Here is a 17,003-nt window from a genome sequence, read left to right on the forward strand (position 1 = left end):
GCTCCAATGCCAGCTTTTTTTTGGAAAAACTTCTAATACGAAAAAAAAGCACAAATATTTCTGGCAGCTGAAAACACACACACACACACACACACAAACTTGTTAGGCTTTGGTTTTAACAGCCATGTTATTTCATCATTCATATACAGAAGAAAAATTAGACTGTGAGAAAATAAATGTTTTATTCACCGTTATTCACACAGAAAATAATAATTTTTGCAACACATAACCTCTCACGCTTCTCACAGATCATGCTAATACCCATTTCACAAGGGCCAAAAGTGCAAACTTGTGCTCAGTATAATGCATATACTGTATGCTGACTTAATATAAAATTAATATAAAACAGTTAAAACAAGTATGAGTAGATACTCACAGCCAACAATTAGAGAACTTCAGAAGTTTTGAAAATCACAAGCTTTAACAGAAGTAAGGTTATGTGAAGTGACTGTAAGTATGATACAGACACTTCAGTGCTTATATTGTAAAAACGGATACAAATCTGTCATTGCTGGTTGCTCTGCTCATTTTAAGGCATAATTTTCCACTGACATAACATTAAAATTGTGTAAGGGTAAAAAGACTTTCTTTTTTTCTCCATAATGTATTGACGAACAATTTGGCTGGATCCAGAGATTTGCCAATTTGTTAATGTTAATAGTGACAGCAAAATTGCATATACAGTCCATGCTCTTCAATCAGTCAGCAGCAATAGTTGCTGGGATTCCTCAGGCACGGCACGGCTCAAGACGGAGTACCATGGAGCTCCAGCCACAGGAGGGGAAGAGGGGGACGGTGTGGGAAGAGCTGCTGTCTTCAATCCAGGAGCTGCAACTCTGGTCAGACCCACCCTCTCTTTTAAGATCTGAGAGGATACAACTCTTGATATGATATAAAGCAGTCACAATCATAACATTTGGCTAACTGGCTTAAATTAATTGTCATACACATAATTGCAACCCACAATTGCATTGTTTTATTCAAATCACAGTGTGAGCTTGTATATATATACTGTAAGTATGACTATATTTATTTGAAGACTTTGCAAACAAATACTGCTAGGTAGAATGACAAATCATTTTTAGATTTTTTTACATTATTAAAATAATTCTAAATGTAATTATTAAATTATTATTATAAATTCTTCACTTTTATGCATCATTTTAAAGGTGCATTCAGCAGTTTGGTGGCAATAAATTTTTTTTACACATTAAGAAATAAATTGTATTTTTGTGAAAAGTAATTTGAATGGTGTACGCTCATATGAGTTTAAGACAGTATTCATGATAGTTTTCTATAAAAACTGTTTATGTATGGTGTGGGCCGTCTAACATTGTTGTGGTATTCGTACTTAAAGTACATTAAAAAAAGCGATGTTAACGTTAGCTAAAGAGCCAGAAATTATATTTTTCACTTAGAACTCCCTTATTTGAATGTCAAAATGTTATTTAAAATATGTACAATAACCATTGTTATCTCAAATGACAGAATATGACAGTTTAACTCTACAGTGCACAATTGATGCTTTGGTCTACTACATGTCTACATAGTAACATGAACGCTTTAAATCCAGTAAGCACTAACCTGCCGCAGTCTGCCCTCGTACCGGTGATCCGGCTCTAAAGGTTGTTTGTCTGGGACTGGCACTTTCCAGCGGTCCATTTCTACCCTCAACTCTGCCCCATCATACAGTACCACAGGATCCAGTGCACTGTTGTTTATAAGCTCCACCAGACACTCTTTATAATGTAACCTAAAAATGAGAATAACATTTAAGCGAATCTCTGGGTTTGCATTTATGAAAGAACATATTTCACTGAATGATAAAGGATTATCAAAGTAAGTTGTCCTTACGTGCAGTAACCATTGTACTCGGCTTGTCGACCACATGGCTCCTCTTTCACAGCTCCTGTTTCTTGGACCTCCATTACACCACAGATGCCTACAAGGACACATTTGAGTATGCACTGAAATGTGACACATCCAAACATCCGATATTCACACGTAGGCTCATTTCCAATGATGTACCTTTAGAGTGTCTGCCCACCGAATCTTTGGGGCTGAACATGAGAGGATGTGATATCCCATAGTGCTGAAAAGATAAATAAATGTAGCTTAGCCAATTTGAACTGCGGCAGGGTATGATGGATGTTTCGGGTTTAAGGCCCCGATAAACTCAAAATGAAGTTATTTTTTGTTCTCCGCTTAGAGGTAAAAAGAAGTTTGAAATACAAGAGCAGCGGTATATGGTTAGTGAACATCTGACGCCACCCATACAGCTGAGAGCGGTGTTTAGATGAATATGTCATATGTATTATTTCTTTGAATAACAAACATAACAAAAATGACAGCGGTGGGAAAACAGCAGTTAAGAAATCATCTGATCTTTGCGACAAGATATCTTTGCACGAGCTTAGCAGTTTAGCACACTAATCAAGTCACGTCATGTTTATGTATAATCCACGTTATACAATGTATTGCTTTAAAGCAAGCAGCTTTCCAGTATTAAACATGGAAAACAGTGTCAGTGTCAACTTAATTTTCTACTATGAAGCAGCTTTCCAGTGTATTCATGCTTTATATGAATCTGATCTCAACGGACTGAATAAAAGAAATTAACTGGAGAAGATTTCCACGTCAAAGAAGGCGGAGCCTCACAGCACATTTACCCGTTACGTAATCGCCATGGTAGTTCGAAGGTGTTTACCAGCTTTGGTGAGCTATTTTGAACTCCTGAAATGAACTTAATTTTGGCCTCATTTTGATCGCAATTACATCACACCAGTTTGCTCTTTGATTTCGCTTGAAGTATATCGGGGCCTTTATGCTAGATTGCAGTAGAGACGTCTGTCACCTGCAGCAGGGTCCGTAGTCTCGGGACACTCCAGTCTCTCAGGTGATATAGGCAGTTTCGAGGATGGTGAGCATGTAACCCTTTAGCTGTGCACTCGATTGAAAAATTACAGGCCTGTAAGGACAACAGATGCTAATTAATTGAAACAGAGCTCTGTGGTAACTACACTGACAACTGCTGAGAGAACTAAACTTACAGAGCCTTGTTTAAATGGCTGACTGCAGCCTCCACAGAATTCGTGCTGGCACTGAGTGCATCTGAAATGCAAACAGCCTCCTCTAGCCAGGAAGAAGCGAAATTTGCATTTTGGACAGTCTGAAAGGGGCACGGAGAACGTTACAACCTGGTAAAAAGTTCCAACAAGAAACTTTGCACCAAGAGGCCTCATTGAGAGTTTTTGTTTTACCTATTTTGTTCCTGCTGAGGAGCTGCTCCAGCCTTGAGTTCTGGTACTCGGGGCTGTTGAGCTGCTCCCACTCTTTGAACTTCTTACACGAGATTCCTTCATGCTGCGGAGCCCACTAGAAAACAAGCAGCAGATCAATAGCATCCATAAATATGAGATAACAAGTAGCTACAATCACAATGCAGGGAATCAACAATCAGGCTGCTTCTCAAAAAGACTTGCATTCTCGCGGAGAGCGCTCTTGCCCAGGCTCCCTTGAAAGAACGGACTAGGCAGGACACAGAACGCATCTTTGTGTGAATTGAGATGTGCTAGTTGCTCAACTGACCGTTCTGCACATTTTAGGCAGTGGGACAGCACCATCCAATACACAATAAATAAAATATAACTTCACAGATGTCATAACCTATTCAAATATGTACTTACATCACTGCTATTATTTGACATCTTTTTAATTTACATCAGTATATGTGTAAATGAGTACGTATAATTAATGTTACGCTTTGTCAACTTTAAGATTCTTTTAAAAATGCCAATTAAAAACTAGAGTCTTTCTCCAGGTATTTATAACTTTATAAAAATTATGCCAAACAAAACAACAAATGTTTGCTTTCATGAGCGGTCACGTATTTACGAGCTTTCAGCAGGAATCTCTTGAGTGAGAACAAGCTTACAGGCTTCCGCACGTAGTCCGCATGAGATGACTTCAGGGATTTTTCAATACTCTCAAGTCTATACTTGATGCATCCTCGATATTAAGAACACATCCGGGTACTTTCACGCGTTCTCTGTACTTGCGTTCTTGAGTATTGGAAACAGACTTTGACGGTTGATGATGACGTAGTACAAAAACACAAGGATGTAAGATCACTTAAGAATGCATTTTGAGAAACAGCCTAAGAATGGTTTAGTTCAGATGTGTACTTGTCTGGCAACCATTTAAATTCAAATAACAAACAATCCAAAAATCTGCCCAAAGACATTGTACACTACAATAGGTGATAGAGCCTTGGGTGCTGAAACTTTTCTTCATAAATGCAATCAATATTTTGATTTATAGACTTTAATCTGTGATGATGACATAACATAAAGGTTCATTTATGTATAGGCAATATGCATAGATTATGTAGAAAATAAAGCATTGCAGTCGAGTTAAAAAATAATGTCCCATTGTCGGAGCCAATAGCCTTTTGGGAAGTTCCGGCTAGTGGACCTTTCCCGATCCCGTCCCCCTTTCTCTCTCCCACTTCGCTTCCTATTTACTCACTGTTCTATCATAATAAAAAGCCAAAAATTTAAAAATAAAATAAACCATGTCCCATTACCTGTGGAAGTTGTTTCACGAGTTCACACTTGAACTCGTGAATAGTATCGAATAGAGTAAAAGAGTAAAATAAGCGTTTTTGGCGTGCTGTCCGAGGGGATCGAGGGCTCCGAGCTCGGAATTTAGCGAGAAAAATTACAAATCAAATTACACATTTTTTACACAAATTACAAAATTTGTACACAAACCCAGAATATTCCCCTGTATCCCCAGCTGGGGATATGAACCAGCCAGGGTCACAGGGGGATGCAGAAAACTGTCGAGGTAACTAGGTGAGTCGGCTGTGTATATATATATGCCTCGATCCTCTCGAGCTTTGTTTATAAAACATAATTTGTCATTTGAATTCTGCAATCTCTCAAGATGCAATGTAAGAGGCTGACAATTAGCAAAACATATATTTGTTTAATTAGTGCCACTTAGCCTACATGTTAATATCTTTAAAATAACGTTTTGCCATATTCAAATAAAGGTTTTAAAATTAAAATGTTGTCATATTTAAATAAAGCATTTATTTGAATATGGCAACATGATACCTTGTTCTACAATATTTCTATGATTAAATCACTGACAAAAACTAATCAGCCAATCACTGTGGTCATAGTTAGTAAGCATGTTGATATCATCCATAGCAACGAGTTCAACCCCGCCCTTTCTCTTAGCTTAAGACTTCTCTCTATTCCTTATTAAAAGATGGTCTCAGCAGCTTTGTGAATAGGTTTTAAGAGGAAACTCTTACTTAAGAACTTTTACTGCTATTTAGGAGAACTCCCAAGTGGTATGATAAAATGTTTTGTGAATACGGCCCCAGACCTGTATCTGATTTAGGACCACATAAGAAAGTGGCCCAAGTCAGAATAGAAACCACATACCATGTGGTTTGTGCTGCTCACACTGTTCTGAGACAGATTCTGAGTCACGTATGTGCAAAAAAGTCAGCCACTGCTACCTGCAGTCTGAACGTAGCCTAAGGCATATGATGCAAAGCATTATATTGTGGTTTTCAAAGGCAAAACCTACCGGCCTTTTACATTGAAAGCATGTGCTTTTCCCACAGCTGGGGCAGTCCATCCTCAGCCTGTCTGCTTCATGAAGGAGCCCAAAGCAACACTAAGAAAATAAATTAAAAGAACAGTTTTACCAACTTTACAAAAATATAACCTTATATAGCATTAAAAAATATCTGTGAATGATGGAACTTACATGTGCACACCAACGGAAGTTGGGCATTTCCTGCAGTGCCTGGTCTCTGAGTTTTCTCTGGAAGAGCTCATGGATCTGGGGGTCTAAATAATACCTGATCTACACATACAAAAACATTTACAGTTAGTCATATTCTATATTAAATTTCATATGGTCTATATTTCAATAAATCAGGCACAAGGTAAAAAAAAAAAAAGCTCCACACCTGTGTGTCGAGTAGACTGAAATACTCCATGGACTCCTCCCTGCGGCCTCCTCGTACATCGGGAAGATTACAGAGGGGACACACAACATGTACTATATTCTTCTCCTTAATGACAGAGGAGAAGTACTTCTTAAAACAGCTCTCACAGAATGTGCAAGAGCAGTGTGTCATGGTGACCATCTGAAGAGGAAAAGAGAGGCAGACACTACATTTAGGACTATGAAAGAGATATATCCTACAGTGTATCATCCTCATGTGGACAATAATATGATATAACTAATAAACAATAAGGATGTCTGGATGTCTTGGGGCCAGAGTGAGAGAGTTTCATGCTAAAAATAAATGTTATGTAAAATTAAGTCCTGAATTTGCAGTAATCATTTAATTATATTATTATTCAATATTATAATTACCATAGTAATATGATTATTACAATAATAAGTGAATAATAATATATTTATTTTTCGCTTCAAAAGTTTTTAATGTTTTTGTAAGAAGTCTCTTATGCTCATTAAGCTGCATTTATTTGATTGAAAATACAGTAAAACAATAATATTATGAAATATTATTACTATTTAAAACAACTAATCATTTAAAAATGTAATTTATTCCTGTGATAGCAAAGCTGAATTTTCATCATCATCACTCAAGTCTTCAGTGTCACATGATCCTTCAGAAATTCATTCTAAAATACTGAACTGCTGCTAAATCCTTTCTTATTATCAATGTTAAAAACAATTGTGCTGCTTCATATTTACTTATAAATATAAATATTTTGTAACATTATAATAGTATTCACTGTCACTTAAACTCACTTTTTAACAATTGAATGCAACCTAGCTGAATAAAAGTATTCATTCATTAAAAAAAGAAATGTATTACTGGCCCAAAACTTTTGAACAGTAGTGTATTAATTATTATCATTAAATATCAATAGAATGCATAATTACCATTTAAGGTAAATCATAATTTCAAGGTGGCTCCATATATTTAGCTCAAGAACAAAATGAATGTATTCTCACCCTGTTGAAGGAAACTTGCTCCTGGCATATAGGGCAATCGTGGCAGAGATATTTCAGAGCAGAAGGGAGGTCTCGGCATGACTGCACTGCTTCCAGTACATCTGTGGAGCTGAAACTGCACCCCTCCAGACTCAAGATGCTCTTAAAGATTTCGGCTTTCTCACCTTGGACTCCACCTGGGATCTGACAGTAGGTTCTTTGTATAGTGCAATCCTGTACAAAATAGGTAAAAATGCTATCTTGATTTGGCCTTCTCTTACCTCCATGTCCTCAAACTTCTTCAGCTGAATAAGAAATCCCTGGTCGTTAATGCTAATCACTCTGTCAGGCTGCCTCAGAACATGCTCTGCATCTGGGAAAACACAAAAGTGGAAATTAAAACCTTTCATTGAAATGGTAACTTTTTGTTTAGTGTTGGTTACCAGTTATGTCCCATAGTACCTCTCTGCTTTCTGAAGAGCACCCAGGCCTGGTCTGGCTGCGCTGCAGGGTATTTGACATCCAGAACCTCTCCTCCTGCATTCTGCTTTCTCTGGAAGTAGATGGTGAGCTTGTTCTTCATTTTGCTGGGAGAGATGCCCACAGGAAGCCTGCTCACCACCACCTTGTGTTGGTCGTCCACTAACCCTGGTTGAACCCTGGGACTCCCACCACAATCCTGCCACGGTCCTCCAGCATAAAGAACATCTTCATGAGAAAATTAAAGTCATTCAGTGTAACGTTAGCATTATTTTACACAATGTGTGTAGGAGGCACCAGTATAAACTGGAACAACGATACAATCACTTGCATGTTAGGCTGAATATACATACTGTTCAATACATATGTTTTAAATTCAGACAATGAATGTCCAGCAATTGGACAGTTCAAGCTCAATTATAATCCAGTTAAACTGCTTGACGATTCCCGTGTTGATGTATTTCCGACTGAAACTAGATCTGGGTGGAATATATATTGAAGCAACTTTATAGCCATGAATCTTGATTAGCTACTTTTTAGTCTGCGGAAGATGTAGAGTGTTAAGTAAAAATCCCATTAATTATCTCCACAGGGCAATTGACATTTAACAATAACTTATAAACAGTTCATAAGTTATAGACATAAGATAGACCTACTGTGAGCTATGAGGTTGTTCTGTCCACATTATTATAAGCCATCAGACCACACACACACACACACACACACACACACACACACACACACACACACACACACACGTGTCATTGACAAAAAAAGCTTGAAAAAAGTTTTGTTTTTTAAATATATATATTTGCAAAGAATTATGTAATGCACATTTTTGAGTTAAGAACAATGTGTTTAAACAAGTTTCAGTTGTTAAATAACATTTCAAAATGTTTAAATTCATTTTTTGACTGTTTTTATGCCAGGTGGTACAGCCAAATAGTTGTAGTTGTACCACCTGACATGAAAGTGTACCAACCTACCCATACTTGAAATTAAAAGTTTTTACCAGTATTTGAGAGAGATCTACACATCGTTTCATTCTGCCATAAGGATCAGTTGGGCTCCTCTGGATGATGCATTATCATGTTTACTTTTATTACCTTGTCCATTCATAATAAAAGAGCAATGTTTGCAGTTGTGCCACCCTGACGAGTATACAAATTGATGGACATAAGTTTTTCAATTATCTCAACAGTTTTAAAACTTATAAAATGTGTTTATACGAAAGGTTTAAAACCTAAAATGATGCCATAATAATAAAAAATGTAAATACAAATAAATTGTTTTCTTAGTCTGTTCATTTGTTCGGACAGTTGCACCACCGGACATTTTGGGGTTTAAGATAACAATATGTATTATTTAAATGCATTCAAAATTAATTATGTCATGAATTTTTTTTTAAGTAAATAATAATAATGATAATTTGATTGGGAAAAAGTTTCACTTGAAGAGAAAGTCAAAGATGAGAAGTTTATTTTGTCATCTTTTACGACTATACTCGCACAAAAAGCCACAAAACTCCAATATTTACTTTTTGAGTTCTTTAAAAACAAGGTTAAATGATGTGTAATTTACCTTTCTCACTGTTGCTTAACTGGTACACGTTGACAACTCTTTGTAACTGAAGGCTTTTGAACATGTCGTCTATGTCCTCTACATTAGAAGTACTGCTGGTGGGAGCTGAAGCAGAGGTAATATTTAATTAATTCAAAACTGCACAAAGGGTGATTGAAAATATCACTGCTGAATAAATAAATAAACAAACAAACAAAATAAAAACATATTACCTGAGGCAGGAGAAATGAATGGGTTTGTTGGTTGGTTGGTGTCCAAAGCTTGTGCACCAAATGTGATTCCAAAATCCAGTAACTCTTGCGTGTATGATCTCCTTACCCCACTCATCTCTGTTTCACTGACTTGATTCAGGTTCATCTGGGACTTTGTACTCTTGGGTAGGACTAGTGAAGGAAACATTACGGTCGGTTAGCCAGGAATAAAAAGTGAAAGTCTGAAACATTAATTCATAACACTAAATCAATAATCTCGGAAACTGTAATGGATCAGCATGCTGCCTGCTTTCTGCTTCCAAGATGGAGATTTCAGCCTTATTTACCAACTCACTAAAGATGACATACTCTGACAAACTGAACTGTGGTGATCAGACGGGCAATGCAAGGATGAATTTAGCTGTCATTTCGACACATTACAGTGATGACTGTGAATGACTTGGGTTATTATAGTTAACTAAAACCATAAGAAAATAATTGTGTTACTTGAAATTTGAAAGTTAACTGAAAAAAATAATAATATATATATATATATATACAAAAAAACCTATTAAAAACGTATTTTAGCTAGCTGCCAAGTCAACATTTTTCATTTTCTAGAAATAACTAAAACTAAAAAAAGAGAATAAAAACTACATAGACATTGAAAACTAATAAAACAATTGTAAAAACATTTACAATAATTTTACTCAAATTAAAATGAAAACAGAAAATATAAAAATAAACACAAATGAATAAAAACTACAATAGTAACTCAATAATACTAAAATAACACTGGTATATAGAGAGTAAAAAAAATGCATAAATCTGAGAATCTGAGGTAGTGAACAATCTATGCCAGACTAATATTCAGCAGAAAAATCAATGTTTACTGTTGCTGGCATGCTGAGGCACAGATGAAGTGGATGTTTCGTGTTGAGCTGTTGACGTCTTCTGCATTGAACTGCTGCCTGTATGTGGCCTGCTGCTGCACAAACAATAAAAAAGAAAATTGAAGACAACATCAGTACCACTGATCATGAAAAAGGTGATAAACTGAGAGGCTGAGGGCAAATGCTTTCAATAAGAATGACTAAGCTGCAACTTAAACAAGCACTGACCTGCCATAGGATGAAACAGGATTCGGTTGAACTACCAGTTCAGCAGGCTGCTTTGCTTGAGAATGTAGTGGAGGGGTTTGGACAGAATAGGTGGCAAATAGAGGAGTTTCGCGCTGAAAGGCGGCAATCATCTCCTCCAGAACTATAGACAAGTTTGACCACCCCTGGAAATCAAACATTTAAATCCAGAGTGACAAATATAAATCATTACCTTCAAATAAGTAATGGTGAAATAACTACATAACTGACTTACAATCTTCCAGTTGCTGAGACAGTGGAGAAGAATGCGACCATGGTCATCAACATTGCTGCTTTTAGCATTGATAACCATGGAGGGTGAAGGGCAGACGTAACACCTGGGTGGATTTTTGGGATGGGTCTCGTGGATCCAGATGCAAACTGGAATATTGTACTTGGAGTCTTTGTAACAACATAAAACGTACTATATGAGTTTCAGTTGGTAGAAAGCCAATAGAATAAATAAAGAACAAAGAACAATATAAACACGGGAAGGGATGAGTTATAGGTTACAGTAGAGCTTCTGAAACCAGTCAGTTACCTTCATATGTAACAGGAACAGTGCCACCCAAATAAACCAACTTCTTCTTATCATTGTTGGGATAGACTGTAAAAAGAGAAGACAACCGAACTCATCAAATACACATGCAAGAAAGTGTCCACAGTAAGCAAAAATTCTCCATATATTGTATACACTTGTTTTTAAGAGTTTTCGTTTTATATAGAAGACAGGGATAATCTGTACGCCAGTATATCAGAGTTCAATACTTTCAATAGTCAATTTATGTATAGGCACACACCTTAAGGTCAATTCACACCAAGATCTAAAACTATAAAGAGTAGTGCACTACCATGCAATAACAATAAAGATAAAATAAATTATTACTTTTATTCAGCAGGATTGGAATACATTAAATTGATCAAATGTAAAAACATTTATAATGCAAAAAATAATAATTCTATTACTATTACTTGTGATGGATTTTTTAAAGAATAAAATAGTAAACTGTATATCAAACTAATCATAATTCTAACATCTAACTTTACTTCTCCTTTAGGCCTGACATTCTAACACTTGAACAAAATGTACTCTGAAGTTTGTGTCAAAACCAGTGGAAAATTTGGAGATGCTGGCTAGACAATATAAAAAAATATAACAGTCTAGAATAGTCTCATGACATATTGAGTAATCAAATGAACTTTTATCCTTTTCCATTTTTTTATGAGAGATCTAAGTTGCTTCTACCTAGTAACAGAAAGGTTTGAATATGAAGAACCAATCAAATTGTAGGGAAATTATGTAATGTATCATGACATTTTTGCCATGCTTCTAACGGTTGTATTCTTTTTGCTGGTGGGATTCTCTCTGAAAATTTTTTGAGATCCTCTGGCCGTGATTAAGGCATATTTGAAGGCATTGTCTGGAGTCTGTCTAGTTAATGCTGCGCAGCAAGTTAGTAAGGGAAGCTTACTAGACACTTTGATAGTGTTATAGAGAGCCTAAGTCCCTCCCTCCCCTTCCGGTGGACCACCATGGGACCTTATTTTGGAAAGATATTGTATGGTAGTCAATGGCGAGAGACAACAAATATTTTGATCTCGTCTGAATTGTGCCCTGAATTAACCATATGATGTTTGTCAATATAAAAGACACATTCTCTCAATGAATGAAACTAACTTTACTGAAGCTAACGTCTGTCATTTTTTCTATAGTCTTACGTTATAATCGTAACGTTACGCCGTGATCCTTGAGTGTTTTGTACACGCTAAGGTGACAGCCATGTTGGTGACATACATAGTGCGAGACGATAGATGTAGTTCATTGAGCGTTTTTCACATAAAACTAAATGTTACTCTTCTGTTTTATGACAAAATGACTTTCCTGACTTTCATAATTATCTTTTAAATTGACAAACATCATATGTGTAATTCAGGGCACAGGTCAGACGGAATAAAAAGATAAGTTGTCTCTCGCCATTGACTACCATACATATTTTTTTCAGAAAATAGGTCCCATGAGCCGGAAGCGGAGGGGAGGGACTTAGGCTGGAAAAGGGAAGCCAGTTGTCGACCGTAGACGCAGAGCTAGTATATAAAGATATTAAGTGTCGACTGTAGACGCTTGGGTGTTGATTGGAGACGCCCCAGGTAATTAGGAGTCAGGTAGAATAAAAATCTACCCCATACTCAAAGAATCTTGAAAAAAATCCATCATGGTTTCCACAAAAATATGAAGCAGCAAATCAGCATATAATACATTCTGAAGGACCATGTGACACTGAAGACTGGAGTAATGACTTCCTGAAAATTTTGCTTTTGTCATCACAGGAATAAATTACATTTTAAATTGTAATAATATTTCACAATATTACTGTTTTTACTGTGGCATAAGAGACTTCTTTCAAAAACATTAAAAAAAGACCCCAAACTTATGAAAGATAATGTTTATTAGCATCCATGCCAATGGACGATGACGTTATGTTTATTCCAGGTATGTGCTATAGTTATGATCCATGAATCTGGATGGATTTTGATTGGCTGTGAATCGGTTTCAGCTGAAGTTCTGAAAGTGACTTTGATCCTTCCTTGTCGTTATCATTATAGTTGTGGTGTGGACTTTTTAGTCTTGGTAACAAAAAATGCTATTAAACATGTTGTTTATAACAAAGCACGCTGTTATTTTTTAGTAAAAAAAAAAATAAACATATTGAACATGTATGACAATATCCCCCAATGTATATAATTTTAGTTTAAGTTTTAGTTTTTAGTTTTTTTTTTTTTTAATGGATCAATATAACAAACAGATTGAATTTAGGATTTTATAGCAAACATAAACAGAAATTTAACCGTACGTGGCGTGCTTAACGAAAGAGAAAAAACCTGGTTCTTGCCGTGCCGAACTCAAAGTACTGCGTAACACATGAGAATAAACCTCATTGGTTCTTGCGGAAACTCAAAGTGCAGCGTAACACACGAGAATAAACCTCATTGGTTCTTGCGGAAACTCAAAGTGCAGTGTAACACACGAGAATAAACCTCATTGGTTCTTGCACGTCGAGGGAACCAGAGCCGTGGAGCGAACATGCTTTGTGTGCGAGTTGATAAAAGTTTATATGTGAATAAATGCTTAAATTAAATCGGTTCATCATATAAAGTGATTGTGTCTCTTCAGCACTCAATCCATATGGATCAGTTTTACGATCTCTTTATTAACTTTTCGAAGCGTCAAAGTGTCCGTGGACTGTCAATGGAGGGACAGCTAACGTTAGCTCCCAGATTTCATTCAAAAGATCTTCATTATGATCCGAAGATGAACGAAAGTCCGACGAGTTTGGAACGCCATGACGGTGAGTAAAATATGACATAATTTTCATTTTTGGGTGAAATAACCCAAACTAACGTTACCCCTGCTACACTTTGACAAAGATATGTTGTTAGACCACTGTGTGCTTTCAAATATCAACTTACGATAATAGTCCACGTATAGCTGCAGGTTTGGGAAAACTGCCGACACATCTTTGATGTCATCAAGCACATCATCTGGGTAGCAGTAATTACACTATTGAGAAAATGTCAAGATATTGATCAGGACATAGTGACAACAGGATCCTGTCTGATGCACCACAACGTCAACAAGACAAATTTCACTAATAGAAGATTATATGGTAACGTTAACCAATATAGTTAATTGTTTTTTCAACAAAACTGTGGTAACCTAGTATTTAATCACCTCTATCAAACCCAAAGTAAACAAGACTGAAGATTAGGAGATCCCTGAGGGAGTTATCATGATATCTGACCAGACAACTGCTCATATTGAAATATCTGACGTTAGTTCAGCAGGCTATATCATATGGCTCAGTTTTGATCTTGATGTAAGTTACTACCGGTAATTAGCTTGTTAGCTCAGTAAACATTACAATCTGCCTCGCTAGTTTTGACAGTAAACCTACCTCGGTAAGTGTTTGCAAATTCAGATCGGCTGTTACGCGCGACATCCTCTAACTGCACGAGCAACGCTCATGCATTCAGCGTCAAGTGATATTAAAATCAAAACGAGAATTCATATATTTTGCTTCCTCCATCGCATAAGTTTACATGTCATTCAGTTTTGGTTTCTTTTGGCCATGAACGTCACTACGTCGTCTGGTTGATACCGAAAGTTGAAATATGGCTGTAGTTGTCTGCCATATTGAGTGTGGCAGAAATGTAGCTGTTCGAGTTTTTCTTTAGTTTTATGTTATTCCGATATTTGTTTATCAAACACAAGTGATTCAGACAAACTGAATTTGTGTTCTAGATAATGACATGGAGTTAGAGGCAAAAGTCGAGCACAGATTAAAACAATATGCCTGTTTGTCGAGCATATAATATTGACAGTAAACAACGTCCATTGTTGCAGTACCCCACTGGATGTCAGTATAACACATAAAATCTCTGAGGACTCTGCACTGCGCTCCATCCTAATACACAGAGAGAACGAACAGGTCAGCTTTTAATTACTGAGCTGCTTAGAGTCTATGTAGGTTTATCACTTATCTGTAAAAAAAATCAAAATAAATTAATACTTTTATTCAGCAAGAATACATTAAATTGATCAAACATAGATATTTATAATGCAATAATTTTTTTTTTAAATAAATGCTGTTTTTCTTAAAAAAAAACAAAAACATTGATTTCCACATTGATAATAATAAGAAATGCTTATTTCTTATTAATAAGAAATAAGCATTTATTAATAATAAGCACATCAATTCATATCTTGCTTTTGCCAGGACATGGACAGTAATGTTTTATTTGTTTTCATATTATCAAATCTATATGAAAGTTTTGTGGTTTTATGCTGAGTGCCAATGCGATGCGAATTTGGAGAGAGAGAGAGAGAGAGAGAGAGAGAGAGAGAGGTGAAATAGTACATTAGCTATTTTAAAACTTATGGCAGGTAAAGTTGTAGGACATATTTTATCCCAAGAATCGATAAATATCATACCTTTTAAAGCCATGAAATTGTATTTTCAAACTGATCTTCCTTCATAAAACCTGTTCAAATATTATGAGGAAGAAAAAGTTTGATTCCCTGGCCATCACATGGTTTTATAGTGACAGACATCATCCAGAATTTAAGCTCCATGTAGTTGGCCGAAACAATCTTGCGCTCTCCTACTGAGATAACACTGACTAATTTTCTGACTTATTTCCCATCCTCCAAGTTCATTTTTTCTGAACCCATGAGGTGACCAGAACACAGGACTGGGGGGGTGGACAGACAGGCCACAGAAAGAACAGTGATTTATGATGGAAAGGTACAGATAAGAGAAGCAGTGAAACGAATGTAGTTGTCACTCAATTGTGATGGCATGACCCGGGTTTCTACTGATGACAATGTCCACCTGCCATGTGTGATTATGCCATAGTGTGAAGGTGACCCCTAATATGAGCAAGTCTAGCTAAAAGTGGGCCAATGCATCGGGGAAATAGGCATTCTGATAGATGTTGCCTTTTGATTTTCATAGCCTATAATTTCAACCACCTTTTCTTCTTTAGTTATTCCCACAGATGTTTTAAATATAGGTCAAATGTCTATGTGACCATAAAAGTTCACTGTATGTTCCCTATTCTTACATTTGCAAAAACGTAATAATTTATGGAACATGCATAGGAAAATAACTAGAAGAACAACACAGTGCAATAAACAGTAAAATCTGCACAACAAACCAGTGTGTTTATGAATGCGATAATAATATGAAAACAAATATCAAATTGCAGCTTAACGGACTGTTGTTGTACAATCAAAATAACTGGAGCAGCTATAACACCGGAAGCCGATCACATTCAAGTTAAAAACCTTACACCATCTTATATCTCAATTATCGATTGTGACGTGAAAATGACGTTGGATGACTTTCGTATTAATATTACTTGAGTATTGTTGCAGTGTTCGTCTTGATTTGTACGCTATTTTTTTTTTATTAGTGGAAGCTTAAAGATAATATAATTACCACCATTATAAAATATTGAAACTCAATATCTCATGTGCATGTATTCATTTATTTGGCACATAAGTACAGTTCATTATCGCAAAATAAATTCCTTCAGGCAGAAATAAGACCCATCCCCTCTGTGTCAGGGTGTATTTTGTGATAATGACCAACTGACTGTACATTGTCCCTTACATATTTCAGCAAATTAAAAATGTCAGTGAGCCTACTAACACGATTACTTTTTGCAAGGCCTTCCAGGACGCCATAAATGTAGTTTCCCAGACACACTCTCAAAATCTTTGTGTGAATCGGCTTGTTGTAACATAACAGCTTTCTCCAGCCAAGGTGAGATGGTCTCCCAGGTCCAGTCCTCATTGTGCCACTGCCCTACTTCCAGACAATGGAAGCACACTTCATTGCACAGGCTCTCCATGCATTTCACTTTAGCAACAGCAGGCCTTCTCCGCTATTGCCCCTGGAGTAAATTTACCCCAGCTGTGCATTAAGCCTTGCAAGTCCCCTCTCTCATCACACACACGCACACACACAACCACAAAGTGCACACACAAGGCTTCACAGACTTTATTGGTTCTGGGTTAGGCTCTACACAGCTGCCACGCACACTTGCATCCAGGCTC

General features: G+C 36.5%; 1 protein-coding gene across 2 annotated transcripts; it reads right to left on the reverse strand.

The window, feature by feature from the left end:
- Positions 1-62: 62 nt before the first annotated feature.
- LOC306998073 (uncharacterized protein) lies at positions 63-14,823 on the reverse strand. 2 transcript variants are annotated; one of them, XM_079611842.1, is made up of 21 exons: positions 14,338-14,584; positions 13,853-13,943; positions 10,926-10,991; positions 10,620-10,786; positions 10,367-10,530; positions 10,139-10,230; positions 9,267-9,437; positions 9,055-9,159; positions 7,456-7,701; positions 7,275-7,366; positions 7,015-7,197; positions 5,993-6,172; positions 5,788-5,886; positions 5,605-5,694; positions 3,261-3,375; positions 3,051-3,169; positions 2,855-2,968; positions 2,029-2,092; positions 1,855-1,942; positions 1,585-1,753; positions 63-865 (listed from the first exon to the last, which is right to left on the reverse strand). In XM_079611842.1, exons 1-21 carry the CDS (start codon positions 14,380-14,382, stop codon positions 695-697), a joined length of 2,631 nt encoding a protein of 876 aa, XP_079467968.1. In that variant the 5' UTR covers positions 14,383-14,584; the 3' UTR covers positions 63-694. The 2 variants fall into 2 exon arrangements, with proteins under 2 accessions (XP_079467968.1, XP_079467967.1); XM_079611841.1 differs by having other exon boundaries at positions 105-865; positions 10,139-10,233; positions 14,338-14,823.
- Between the last annotated feature and the right edge of the window lie 2,180 nt (positions 14,824-17,003).

The sequence above is a fragment of the Phoxinus phoxinus genome (assembly GCF_949152265.1).
Source record: "Phoxinus phoxinus genome assembly, chromosome: 5".
Lineage (NCBI taxonomy): Eukaryota > Metazoa > Chordata > Actinopteri > Cypriniformes > Leuciscidae > Phoxinus > Phoxinus phoxinus.

What these genes read in the sequence shown, in the direction of transcription:
- LOC306998073 (XM_079611841.1), bottom strand. Translation starts at nt 14,382, where the DNA reads ATGTCGCGCGTAACAGCCGATCTGAATTTGCAAACACTTACCGAG. An exon ending in GCTCTTCAGAAAGCAGAGAG is followed by an intron (nt 7,367 to 7,455) that starts GTACTATGGGAC and finishes GTGTTTTCCCAG; the next exon opens with ATGCAGAGCATGTTCTGAGG. An exon ending in AGCCATTTAAACAAGGCTCT is followed by an intron (nt 2,969 to 3,050) that starts GTAAGTTTAGTT and finishes TTGTCCTTACAG; the next exon opens with GCCTGTAATTTTTCAATCGA.